Genomic DNA, 14,038 nt, shown 5'->3' on the forward strand with positions numbered 1-14,038 from the left:
TTTTGGAAAATTTTGCTTATATAGTTGAAACCAAAAATTACCAACTCATTGTTGACATTTGAGTCAACTTAAAGTGAAAATTTATAAATATTGAGAACTCTTTTTTTCTGCCTCTTTTAATTGATCCTCTTGACTAAAATTTATACTTTTTCTTTTACTAGCCTTATTCTGATCATGGAGTTCAAGCAACATATCATCAGGTTTATGCCCAAAGTGCAATTGCTATGCCTGCGCCAGTGATGCAGCCTGAACCAATTAAAGTAAGCTGTTTATTTTAGATTATTTTCCCCCTCATATCAGATTTCAAAATTTTCAGTATTTTTTTTAAAAATAAAGATTTTGTTCAGGTATGTCTCTCATACCATAATTAAACATAAAGAATTACTATCTCAGAATTATGTGACAAGTATAAATTAGCCTTATTTATTAAAGATTGGTGGATTTTAGGATTATGGATGGATAAATAGATTCTAGTTATATAAAGTTCTATACACGATACAACTGGGCCATACCAGAAGTAAAATGTGATGTTTTTGATTATCTTCTTTAAGTTAAATATTAGTAAAGATAACCAGAAACTTAATAATGACTCTTTTATTGGTGAACTTAGAAGGGGCTAGGTTTTGATGAATTTGTTGAGTCCAAAAGAGTGCTATTTAAGAAGCTCATGTGGTGATGGGAACAGAAGATTTAACTAATGATTAACAAATGAAAGAGGGTCATCAATCTTCAAAGAATAGAGCAGGCACAATCTAAGAGCCACTTTGAATTTCAGAGACCAAACCACCAGTAATAAAAATCAAAGGTGAAAGCTAGAACTCCATACAATAGCAGATCCAGGGACCTATATATTATAAAATGTGGTCTAATATTTGGACAATATGGCCAAAGCCACATTGAGGTTGGTTGAAGGTCAACATAGAGGATTTAGTATTGCACCTCAAAAAAAAAAAATGTTTTCACAAAGAATTGGCTCAAGGCATTCGTTTGGCGGTTGTGCTTGCTATATACTCTTGGTCCTATTCCTACTACATATCAAGCTCTGAGAGTACTTACTCTCTCCTGATATTATTTTATTCAAACTTACTGTGCCAGCTTAGAGAATTTTCTTTCACTAAGAATTAAGAGTCAATAACAGTACTTTTGGTGGTGGTACAGAATCTTAAGATCAGAAGGAGACGTCTTCTGCAGTAGATTGAGGAGACTAGTTGTCCATTGTTTAGGATGTTGATCCGTGCTATATAGTATTGGATACAAAGCATTGCTATTGTGAGGAACCCCTCCATTTTCGCCCCACTTCCTCACTTACCATGTTACTGCCCTTAGGAAATTGGATCATGGCCCTAATTTATTTAAAATATAAGGAGGGTACCTTACCTCTCAAATAACTTGAGGCTACTTTCCGATTCTTCTGTCTCCAGAAGTAGGAAATATATGTTGTAGGATGTCAGGTGTGATCCTAAAGCAGCTAAACAACATAATGGTTGAATACATTGAAGATACTCATCCAATGGATATTCTAAATGTGACTTATATATTTAGTTAGAAGGTAAATTATAGTTAGGTGCCAACATGGTGGAGTGAGGAAGAGACTCCCCAAATTCCCCTTCTAAACAACTAGAAAACTGCCTCAGAAGTAACGTAGGAGCAGGGAGGCAGCTTATTAGCATGACAGGAAAGGTCTGTTTCACAGGGATAGAAGGGAGCGAGCTCTAAGAACAGCAGTGGCAGCCAGGCTATATAGCAAGGCTTCAAGTCTTGGGCAACCCCACCAGTGAGGCCCAGCCCCTCTAGGCAAATGAGCAGTCTGTGCAGTACAGGAGCCCCCACCCCCAATACAAATCACCATTGAGGCCTTAACCCTGTTACTAACTGTAGGGAAGCCTCACCATAGGGCTGGCCAACAGGACCCTGCTCCTTGGGGCCTGCTAGCAGAGAGAAAGAAAGAAAGAAACCCTGTTGTTATAGCAATCCATCAGGGGCCCCATCCCTAGGACCAATCAGCAACAAGATCCCTCCTCCAGAGCCAGCCACCAGAAAGATTCTGTCACAACAGCAACCCCACAGAAAGACCCCACCCCTGGAGTAAACCAGCTGCTAAAACCCACCTTCTTAAGAGGCCAACAGGGAATCCTCTCACCCTACAAGCCAGAAGAATAGTTTTATCCTACAGTAAAAGCAAAAAGTTAAACTTTGTAGCTCAGTGAAAGCTAGCAGCAAGACCCCAAGCCCCAGCACAAAAAAAAAACTTAGAACAGTGTATATTCAGCACCCAATTTTTACATGAAATCACTTAAGTCACACACACACAAAAAAAAAAAGATGGGGAAAAAATGAGCAAAAAAGAACTTGACTATAGATAGTTGCCTTAAAGAAAAATAATTTGTTCTCAAGCCCAAAAAGAATTCATTGGAAGAGTTCAAAATGGATTTTGAAAAGCAAGTAAGAGAAATAGCAAAAAAATTGGGGGAAAGAGTAATGCAGGAGGATCAGGAAAAAAAGAGTCAATAGCATAGAAAACGATATTTTAAAAATTTACCAAAGAAAACAACTACCTAAAAAATAGAATTGCCCAAATGGAAAAGAGAGCACAAAAACTCACTGAAGAAAAAAACTCATTAAAAATTGAGCAAATGGAGGCTGATGACTCTATGAGAAACATCAAGATACAATAAAACAAGATTTTAAAAGTATAAAGAATAGAATAAAATGTGAAATTTTTCATTAGAAAAAACTGACCTAGAAAATAGATCCAAGAAAGATAAGAAATATTGGATCACCTGAAAGTCATGATTAAAAAAAGAAGAAAAAGTCTGGACAACTTCTTTCAAAAATTATGAAATTGGCATAATATAGTAAAACCACAGAGAATATAAAAATTGAAAGAATCCACCTGTCAGCCTTGAAAAAGATCTCAAAATAAAAGTTCCCAGAAATATCATAACCAAATTCCAGAGATCAAGAAGAAAATACTACAAACAGCCAAAAAAGGAACAATTCAGATATTGTGGAACTACAGTCAGTACTACACAGGATTTGGCAGCTTTCTACATTAAAGAACCTTAAAGCTTGGAATATGATATATCAGAAGGCAAAGGAGTTAAGATTATTCCCAAGAATCACCTACCCAGAAAAACTGAATATAATCTTTTCAGGGGGAAAAATGAATGTTTAACAAAATGGAAAACTTTTCAAGCATTACTAATTGAAAGGACAGAACTGAATAAAAAATCTGACTTTCAAATACAAGACTTAAGAAAATAATAAAAAGGGGGAAAAAAGCATAAAAAATTTTATAAGATTAAACTTTTTATTTGTATATGACAAGCTAATATTTGTAACTTTTTAGGACATTATTACTATAAGAATAACTTAGAAGTATATGCATACTGAAGGTATTGATATAAGGTGACTGTGATGGAATAGTACCCCAAAAAATGCCATTATAATAGAGGGGAAGATGAGAGAAAGGGCAGAGTTTAAAACCTTTATTCATCAAAATTAAGCTCAAAGAGGAAATAACATACATGCTCACATGGGTATCGAAATCTATCCTCTCCTCTAAGGAAATAAAAAAATATGGGGATAACAGGAGAGGGAACAGGTACTGATAAAGGGAGGCTGGACTGAGGAAAATGTTGATCAAAAATAAAAACACTTGTGAGGAGGAAAAAGGGGATGAGAGAGAAAGGGGATAAATAAGGAAAACACATAGAGGGAAAAAGTTATCCTTGTGAATGGAATGAACTCACTCATTAAACAGAAGCAGATAGCAGAATGGATTAAAAACCAAAATTCTACAATATGTTATTTACAAGAAACACATCTGAAGTAATTTGATGCTTGGAAAAAAGGACTGAGGAAGAATCTATTATGCTTCAGCTAAAGCAAAGAAAGCAGGGGTAGCAATCCTGGTCTCAGACAAAATAAAAGCAAAAATATATCTAAAAGATAAAGCAGGAAACTATATCTTGCTGAAAGGTACCATAGATAAAAGTCATATGAATACTAAATATATATGTACCAAATGGTGTAACATAACTACAAGAGGAAGTAGACAATAAAACGATACTAATGGGGGACCTTAACTTTCCCCTCTCAAAATTAGATAAATCTAACCCAAAAGCAAGAAAGAAGTTAAGGAGATGAATAAAATTTTGGAAAAGTTAAATATGATAGCTCTCTGGAGAAAATTGAATAAGAATATAAAATAAAATAATCTTTTTTCTCAACAATATCTGGCACCTATACTAAGACTTGTATTAAGTCTTAAAATCTTGACAACCAAATGCAGAAAAGCAGAAATAATAAATGCATCCTTTTCAGATTATAATACATCGAAAATTATATTCAATAGTGGACAATAAAAAGTTAATTGGAAATTAATCTTATTCTAAAAAATAAGTGGGTTAAAGAACAAATAATAGAACCAATTGATAATTTCATTTTTTAAAATGACAAAAATGAGACAACCTAAAATCTATGGATTGCAATCAAAAAAATACTTGATGAAAAACTTTGCTCTAAACACTTAAATCAGTAAAATAGAGAAAAAGTTGATGAATTGGCCATACAACTAAAAAAAAAAAAAAAAAAAAAAAACCTAGAAAAAGAAGAAATTTTAAATCCCCAATTAAACACCAAAATAGAAATTCAGAAAAATCAAAGGACAGATTAATAAAATTGAAAGAAAACTTTTGAAGTAATAAATAAAACTTAGGAGATGGTTTTATGAAAATTTAAAAAAATAAAATAGCTAAGTTTAAACATTAGTTGATTTGATTTTAAAAAGAAGGAAACAATTTCAAGCATCAAAAATGAAAGGGTAGAATTGACCACCAGTGAAGAGGAAATTAAGGCAATTATTAGGATCTCTTTTGCCCAATTATATTGCCAATAAATTTTACAATCTTAATGAAATGAATTAATATCTACAAAAATATAAATGGCCTAGATTAACATTAGAATAAATACAATCATTAACCCAACCTTAGGGGAAAAAATTGAACAAACCATCAGATAATTATACCTAAGAAAAAAAATCTCTGGGACCAGATGGATTCACAAATTCAACCAGACATTTAAAGAACAGTTAATCACAGTACTACATAAATTATTTGGAAAAATAGATGAAGATGGGAGTTCTACCAAATTCTTTTAATGCTATAACAGTGCTGCTACCCAAAACAGAAAGAGCCAAAAACACAGGAAGTTATAGACAAATGAATGCTGATAATATACATGTACACATGTATATATATGACACTATATATAATATAATAGACCTGATGAATATATGATAACAAAATTTTAAAATAATCACAAAGAGATGATATCAATATATCACAAGGATCATACAGTATGATCAGGTAGGATTTATACCAGGAATGCAGAGTTGGATCAGTGTAATTGACTGTTTTAATAACAAAACCAACAGAAATCATGTTAGCAAATCTGACAAAGGAAATGTTGAGTGTTGGAAGAGATGTGGGAACAATGGGATGCTTAATACACTGTTGGTGTAATTGATTGTGAACTGCTCCGACTATTTTGGAAAGCAATTAGAACTACTCCCAAACGGCTATAAAATTATGAATAACCTTTAATCCAGCAATACCACTTCTAGATCTATATTCCAAAAACATCCAAAGAAAAGAGGAAAGGACCTATTCATTCTTTTTGTAGTAGTTAAAAATTGGAAATCAAAAAGATGCCCATCAATGGATGAATAGCTAGACCAGCTTTGGTATAATTATAATGGAATATCATTGTGCTATAAGAACAGACAAGATTATTTCAGAAAAACCTGGAAAAACTTATATGAACTAATGCAAAGTGAAGTGAGCAGAACCAGAGCAACATTGTACACAATAACAACAGTAATATTTGATGATTGAGTGTAAATAACTAGGCTATTCTCAGCAATACAATGATCCAAAATAATCCCAAAGGAATAATAATGAAGCATACTATCTGTCTTCATAGAAACAACTGATAATGTTTGAATATAGACTGAAACATGCTATTTTTCACTTTTCTTTTTCCTTTTATTCAAATCTTGTACAAAATGACCAATATGAAAATGTTATACATAATTGCATATGCATAACCTGTATCTGATTACTTTAGCATCTCAAGAAAATGGGGAAGGAAAAGGGAAGTAGAGAGAGAATTTGTAACTCAAAATTTTAAAAATATTAAAAAATAAATAAAAATTTAAATAGTAGGAAAGAAAAAATAAATAATAATAGTTTGCAGAAGTTATCAGGGAACCAAAAAGATTTATGATGACAAAGTTTTTATTTCTCTACAGTTTGTGACATTCCTTTTAAATTCAATAAAAGCAGAAATTGCTTAACATGTTTCCTCATTAAGGGAAAACATAAAAACAGTGAGATTAGCTTATTTTAACTTATAGCAAAGGTTATAATAAAACCAAACAGTTTATTATCATATTTGTCACTAAATACAATAAATTAATTTTCTCTTCTAATTGTTAAAATTGTGTTCCCCTACATGCTTCTGAGATAAAGGAATTAAAGGCAGTGCCATCTATTAGAATATATTATTTGTGAATTTTTACATAACAATTATTTTACCTTCTAGATTTCTTATAAATCAAATATCCCTGCAGAGTTTTAAATGATTTTAATTATATCCCAGTAGAGAGGGTCATAGCACAGATTTCTCAAACATTTTAACATACTTGAGTATCAAATAATTTCCAAATGTCCTGAAGAATTAAGGAAAGCCTCAAAATCTATTATTTCATTTAGTTTATGACTGGTTAATGTTTATTCCAAATTAACACAGAGATAACTAACTGGGTATGACCCAATGTCTGTTGTATAAATGAATTCTGAACAAAACTAAGTAGAATGGGTAATCTATAGGCAAAAGTTGGATTCCTAGAGAATTTGACCTCAAAAAATACATAGTTCCTTATTCAGGCTTCTGTACCACTACCATAGAGAATTAGGATCTAGGTCTATTAGGTGTGGTGTGGGTGAGTTTAAAGGCACGGTTTCATGTAGTTATAATCAAAGAATTATTCCACAAATACCCTAGTCTTTACCCCCAGTTAAACTATTAAATTGCTGTTATTATTACATTAAAGGATTCAAGGAGTTTAAAAACTGGGAACAATGGTTTACTAATTATCCTTTAAATTGATATCCTATTCCTCTGAAATTATAATTAGTAGTTTTAAGTCTCCTTCAGAACCTTCAGAACCAGTCTTCTCTTATTATAAAAACTCTTTGTCCTTCTGGCTTCCAACTCCTAGAGTGGTTGTCTCTTTTTCCTTTTCCCAGCCTTACCTTTCCTCCCTTTCTCTCCCTGCTTTTTCCTTTTGTTTTCCCTCCTTTTCCCATCTCTTTCTTATTTTCTTCATCTTCCTTAAATGTTAACTAATAATATAAAGTCTAAGTAGATGAGTCCAAGAAAGAGAGCATAGAATTTTAAAATGAAAAAAAAAAATCCTTAAAAGGATCATCTAGTCTGATCCTTTCATTTTACGGATGTAGAAATGGGGAGTCAGAGAAATTAAGTGACTTAGCTAGGGTCACACAGCGCATAGTAAAAAGAGTCAAGACCATAAATGATTTTTTTAAAATATCATTTGAGTTTAATAATTTGTTTTTCCAAGAAACAAGGAAATTAGTTTAATTTTCTTTATATACTTTGTTGTACTCTTTATTTTTCTAAGGCAGAGTGCCTTTTCACTAAAAAGTTGCATATCCTGTTAAAGAATTTCTCAAAAATGGTGTGCTTACCTTTTCTACTACAACTGTAAAACCCTGTTGGTGCTATTAACATGCCAGTTATATTTTGCAGCAGATGTGACCTTTTTGTACCTTAGTAGTATATCTCACAGAAATGAAAAATTGTAAAATTTGATGCTATTCTTTACCTAGTTTCAATATTTTGTACTGTAACAAACTTTTTTTTAACCAAATCCCTTTAAAGTAATCTCATTATTCAAGTAAGTGAACAGCATTTTAAACATATTTTAAAATTCCTTTTGTGCAAATTTCTATACTGTTCATGTAAAACTCTGATGACTTCAAAAAGAGGTCTGCAATCGAAATTTATTATGTAAAAATTTGTTCTTACTGGGTTTTTTTAATGTAAGCATTGTTTAAAACTAAAATATAAGAAGATAATTATCTTTGATCTATATATAATAAAGCTAATATTTGCAAATAACAGAAATATTTGTGAAGAGTCAGTCTAACCCCTTGACTTGGGATTGCTAAGTCGTGTTCAAAGTCATAAATCTAAAAAATTATAAAAGTTAAGATTTTGATGCCCATGGACCAGATATTACAGTAGTCATTTGCTCTTAAAGAAGAAGCACAAAGTACTGGAAATGGGGCTAGCCTTAAAGTCAAGAACCTGGGTTCAGGTCCAACCTCTGACATAAATTCTGTGTGACCCTGGGCAAACCACTTAACACCCAGCTTTCTGGGCAACTCTAAAGGTATTAGCTGCAGGGAGGATGCTGACCTGCCTTGGATGAAAGAGTTCCTTCACCTGGGAGTTCTCTGTGCCAATGATATCACAAGTCTAGTTCCTATCCCCATTCTTCCTAATAACATTAACTATTTGGCCAATCATAATACAGCATAGGGGGAAAATGTTTACATGGCCAAATGTAAAGTTCCTTAACAATGTATCATTTTTCTCTTTTTGATTAGTAATGGAACAGTGATCACCATGGCCATAATATACATAGACACAGACATTTAATCTTTCTATAGTTTCCCTGTTTTACTGAGCTTCTATTTAGTAATATTGTGGAGGTTTGGGAGGAAGAATGCTTAAAAAGTATGATCTCCAGGAGCCTTAAAAAAAGATGAAAATGTGCTTCCTGGAGGTGTATGGATACACTTTGTATTTGTGTAAAGAGTGTAAGCTGAAGGAGACTTGTGTCGGACTTTGTTTTCTCACCAGTTCTTTCTCTGTTCTTTCAGGAAATCTTTTTTCCAAAAAGTTAGATATTGTATGGAAGCATTTTCTTCCTGCCTATAATGGTTTTAAATAATATCAGCAACCCTTTCATAGCCAAACACTTGGGGAAAGCTGTCTACTGTCATTGCTTCTATTTGCTCTCCTTTTACTTCTCAAATCCTTGCAATTTGGCTTCCAATTTCATCACTCAACTGAAATTATTTTTTTCCCAAAGTTACTGATAAGTTTTTAATTTCCAAATGCAGTGGCTTCAGTCCTTATTTCTTGATTTCTCTGCAACATTTGACAGTGTTGACCATTCTGCTTCATATATAAACTTATCTTCTTGTGACAATGCTATCTTGGTTCTTCTCTGTCGGACCCCTCCTTTCTTTTTCTTTACTTGCTCAATCATCATCCATACCCAAAAACTCTATCTTGATCCCACTTGATGACTTCATCAACTCATGGAGATTCAGTTATCATCTTTATGCAAATGAGTCCCAGAATAGCATATCCAACCCCGATTTTCTTCCTGATCTGATTCTGTACCAACTGCATATTGGGCTTTTCCAAATGGATGTCCCATAGGCATCTGAAATTAAACAAGCTATATCCAACAACTCAACTCAACCCCAAACTTTTCTTTTGTACTTCTCTGTTTCTGTCAAAGGCATTACAGTCTTTTCAGATTTGAAACCTTGGAATCATCTTTAACTCCTTATCTACTCAACTCCTTACCCAGTCTCCCTTCCTTGTCCTACATAATTATTCAGTTGCTGGTTCTTATCATTTCTACCTCTAGCACATGTCCCCTCCTATTTTCTACTCTGTTTCAGATCTTCACTATTTCTCATATATCTGACCTGTTTTGTCTCTATAACATAACTTTGTAATTGATCTTCCCAATCAGTCTCTCTCGCTTCATCAGTCAATCTTTCACATGCTTCTTAAAAGGATATTCCTAAAGCAAGAATCATATTATTCCCCTACTCAATAAATTCCTCTCCTCCCTATTATTCCGAGTTTCCCCTCAGATCAAATGCAAACTCCTGTGTAAATAAAGTCCTTGCAATTTGGCTTCATCCTACCCTTATAAGGTTATTTTCATACATTCTTTGCTCCCCAGATTGTCTTCCTTACCCACATCTTGCTTCTCTGTGTCTTTGCACAGGCTGTCCCCCATGCCTAGACTGTGCTTCTTCCTTACTTCAGCCTTTTAGAATCCATAGTTTTCTTCAAAACATGCTTCCTCAATGAGCCATTTTTTAGTTGAAGTCTTTTTCTTGAGCTTTCTATCACCATCCCAACTATTAGTGCCTTCTTAATAAAATTGTTTTGTGTACATTTGAATTTATTTACATGTATTACATGTAGAGTCCCTTTTTAGAATGTAAGACTTTTTCATTTATTTCTTTGCATCCCTAGCACTTAGAACAGTTCTTGGTATGTAGTGTGTACTTAATAAATGGTAATTAATTGGTTGATCAGTCATGTGTTAAACATTGTAATCAGGTATTCTTCTGAATAAGCATTTAATCTTTTAAAAGCACAAATATATACTCAGATTCTTCTGAATTATGTCTCCAAAATATTGGGGGGAACTTTTTTCTTTTCCTGAATTTATTGTAATCTATTCATCTAAGGTAAATCAGCCTCCCTTGCAGGAGTATTCTTAGTTTTGTCTTTTATTTTTCTTCTCAAAGTGCCTATACTCCTAGAAGGAATATACTATATTAATAAAATATAGTATTGTAACAAATTGAGAAAACTGAAATTAAAGGAGGATGTGATTGCCATTGTCACATAAGTTATGAAAGGAATTTTTGTTTCCCTCACTTAGCTATTACTTTTGATTCATGTTACAATTCCCAAATAGTTGTTTTCCTATACACAATTATAACTTTTCCTTATTTCTACATATATGATAGTGAACAAGGAGAAATTGAGGGAAGATTTCAGAATAAGAAAGACAAATGGGAATAAAAATTTGAGCCTTTGGTACTTTTTGCTATCTTGTGTGAAGTAGTAAAACTACTAAATAGAGCAGTAATTAGAAACCACTTTTATTTTTTCAACAACATCCCTTTGAGATAGCTATATAAGTCATCCAGATATTATAATCTAGGCTTCTCTGATAGATATACTGAACCGAAATTTTGATATTGTAGTCAAAGGTACATAGCTACTACATAGCCATATTTAGTAGTTTAGTAACTCCTGTAGCTATAAACCATTGTCTTTCCCTCTAAATCACATTATGCTAATAAAAGAGTACAATTAGTAATCTATCAAAATGAGTAAAAATGGAAAGTATAGCTTCTAAAAGACCAAAATGAGGAAGGAGGAGGACAACTTATGCAAAGGCAGAGAGAAAGAATATGCAGCTATAGAGGTGGGCAGCTATGCTCCATAAGATTATTGAAGTTACTAGATAACAAGAAACCTCACCAGGATCATGTTTCTGATCCTATAGATAATAGAAAATACATCATTTTACTGTACCAGTAAATAGGTAGAGTGGTAGAGAACTTTGGCCTGTCGCTCAGAAGCCAAAGCTCCAAAAAGTTTAATCATTCCACTTGGTTCCAACCACAACTTTTCTCTGACCTGCAGGGAATTATCTTCTCCATTATTTACAGATAGTTGATAATTGGTTAGTAAACTCTTACTTTGATTTATAGTACAATCTTATTCAAGTGAGCTAGGTAGCCTACAGTTTTAAGATAGTGATAATTTACCATGTCAAGTCTTCATTGTCATGAAGCACTTTGTTTGTTTGAATAAAATGTATATAGACTTTAACAACTTGTGCATTTTGTTTATCATTAAAAATATATTGTTAGTATATTACATCCTGTACCTTATGGAAAAATGTTCTTTAGCTTCTATTCATTTTTGAGAACAATAAACTATTGACATATACTTAGAGGTCTACATTTTTTCTTCATCATATTTTAGATGTAACTATACAACCTTTATTTCAAATTTATGGAATCTTGAAATAGATAGATGTGTTTATGGTTTAGTTGGGAATTTACATCTTCACTGTCTACATCCCAGTAATGTTTTCTGATGACACATTTCATTGTTTCGAATCATATTTAATTCCACTATTTAAATTTCTGTTTTTTAAAACCATAAATGAAATTATCAGATACTTCATTAATGTCATCTACTAGACATATCACTTAGGAATATACATAGTGATTTTTTGCTTTGCTCTTGTAAAAATCTTCTTGTTGTTATTGTTGTTTGTTCTTTGTTTTTAAAGAAGACGATGACATCAGGGAGATGTGACGCAAGTGAGCTGGATGTAAGTGAGGTAGATTGTGCATTGTCTCTGGGTCCAGTGGTAAGATAGAGATCAGGACAATTGGAGATGGCCCTGGATGCAGTGGCAGACCTTGGCCTTTGCAAGGCCAAGGTCTTTAACAAGTTTCAAAGAGGCTTTTTTTCCTTAATTCTTAACTTAGCCTTAATCACTGAATTGGGTGTAGTAAATGTCTAACATTGAAGTGACAGATAATACTTTATTGAAACATCCTTTTTTTCCTGCTCTGTACATATCAAAGAAAACTGAGATATTTTAAGATGTGTTTTCTTGGCCATTGTTAAACACTATGTTTTCTTCATATTGTTTGGAAACTACTACCATGTTATAAAATGCCAATTTACTTTTCTTCTCTACCAAAGAATCATATTGGGTAAAATGTTTGAGGCTTTTTTTTCACTGCAAAGGAAACATGGTCAAATTCAATTCTGTCCTTCCTTGAAATTTTGTAATGAAGAGTTAAGCTACAGGAAATCCAAAGCCCCTTTCCTAGTTCATTTGAATTTCCTTCAAAAATTGATGTTTTGATCCAGAACTATGACTAGGGAATGAAATCTAAACCAAAGAAAAAATAAAGTTGATTACAAACGTCAAAACAGACAATTTCAGTTACATTACATTGAAAAACTTTTGTGCTAATGAAACAAATACAGATAGTATAAGTAGGAAAGTGATCAATTGGAGGAAAAAGCTATATATCAAGTATCTTTCAAAAGAGTAAAATTTCCAACATACTTAGAATGTGTAAAACCATAAAGTATTCCTCAGTAGAGAAGTAGAGAATTTGAACAAAAAGTTCTCAAAAGGCAGATTGCAAACTTAAGCCATGTAAATGTTAGTGATCATCATCATTAACCACCATTAGATTTTCCAACATTTCACATTGACAATTTGAGTTCTTTAAGAGAAAGGGTTATTAAGTTCTTTATATTTGCTTTTCAAACAGTTTCTAGCATATAGTAGCTGCTTAAAGAATGTTTTATTGATTGATTTATTAACAAGAGAAAATTGCACTTTAAGGAAACTCAGATTTCTTTTCACATCTAACGTTTGGCAAAGATAAGAAAGGAATAGTCAATGTTGGAAAATTTGTACAAAGATGGCACAATGATACATTGTTTATAGCATTGTGAATTGATCCTATTTTTTGCAAAGCAGTTTGGAATTATATGAAGTGATTAAAATGTCCATAATCCTTTGATCTAGAGCTTGGAATAGTAAACATATGCCAATGAGGTTCGTTGTAATTTAAAAAAAAAAAAGAAAGAAAGAAAGCTTCCTATAGAAAAAGTTATTTATAGAAATACTTCCTATAGAAGCCCAGTATTGGAAACAGAGTAGATGTCCTGTATTCTCCTCAATTAGGAAATGACTATACAAATTGTGGTATATTCATATAATGGAAAATTACTGACCATAAGAAAAGATAAATATGATAAATACAGAGAAGTATGGGAAAACTTTTGAACTGATGAAAATTAAATAAGCAGAACCAGAAAAACAATGTAGGCAATGCCTACAAAAATATAAGTGGAAAGAATAGCATCACAATGATAAAAATTAAATGCTGTAGAATTATTACAAAACTTAGCTCCAACAAAGAAATAAGAGAATGTATTTTTTCTCTACCACCTCACCTTATACACTTTTTATAGAGGCAAAATGGGTAAAGAATACTATATATGATAATTTGCTGAGCTTTTAAAAATAATTTTTAAGAATACAGAGATGAGAGGGAGACATGTCTATGTA

At 32.5% G+C, this 14,038-nt stretch overlaps 1 protein-coding gene across 22 annotated transcripts in view; it reads left to right on the plus strand.

Moving 5' to 3' along the window:
- The window catches only part of BOLL (boule homolog, RNA binding protein), a 199,027-nt gene that overhangs the window by 145,639 nt on the left and 39,350 nt on the right, over positions 1-14,038 (plus strand). For all 22 annotated transcript variants that reach the window (XM_031960240.1, XM_031960249.1, XM_031960244.1 and 19 more), the window contains one exon: positions 162-260. In XM_031960240.1, the coding sequence (XP_031816100.1) occupies positions 162-260 (99 nt within the window). The remainder of the gene's footprint in view (positions 1-161; positions 261-14,038) is intronic.

The sequence above is a fragment of the Sarcophilus harrisii genome, chromosome 3, assembly GCF_902635505.1.
Source record: "Sarcophilus harrisii chromosome 3, mSarHar1.11, whole genome shotgun sequence".
Taxonomy (NCBI): domain Eukaryota; kingdom Metazoa; phylum Chordata; class Mammalia; order Dasyuromorphia; family Dasyuridae; genus Sarcophilus; species Sarcophilus harrisii.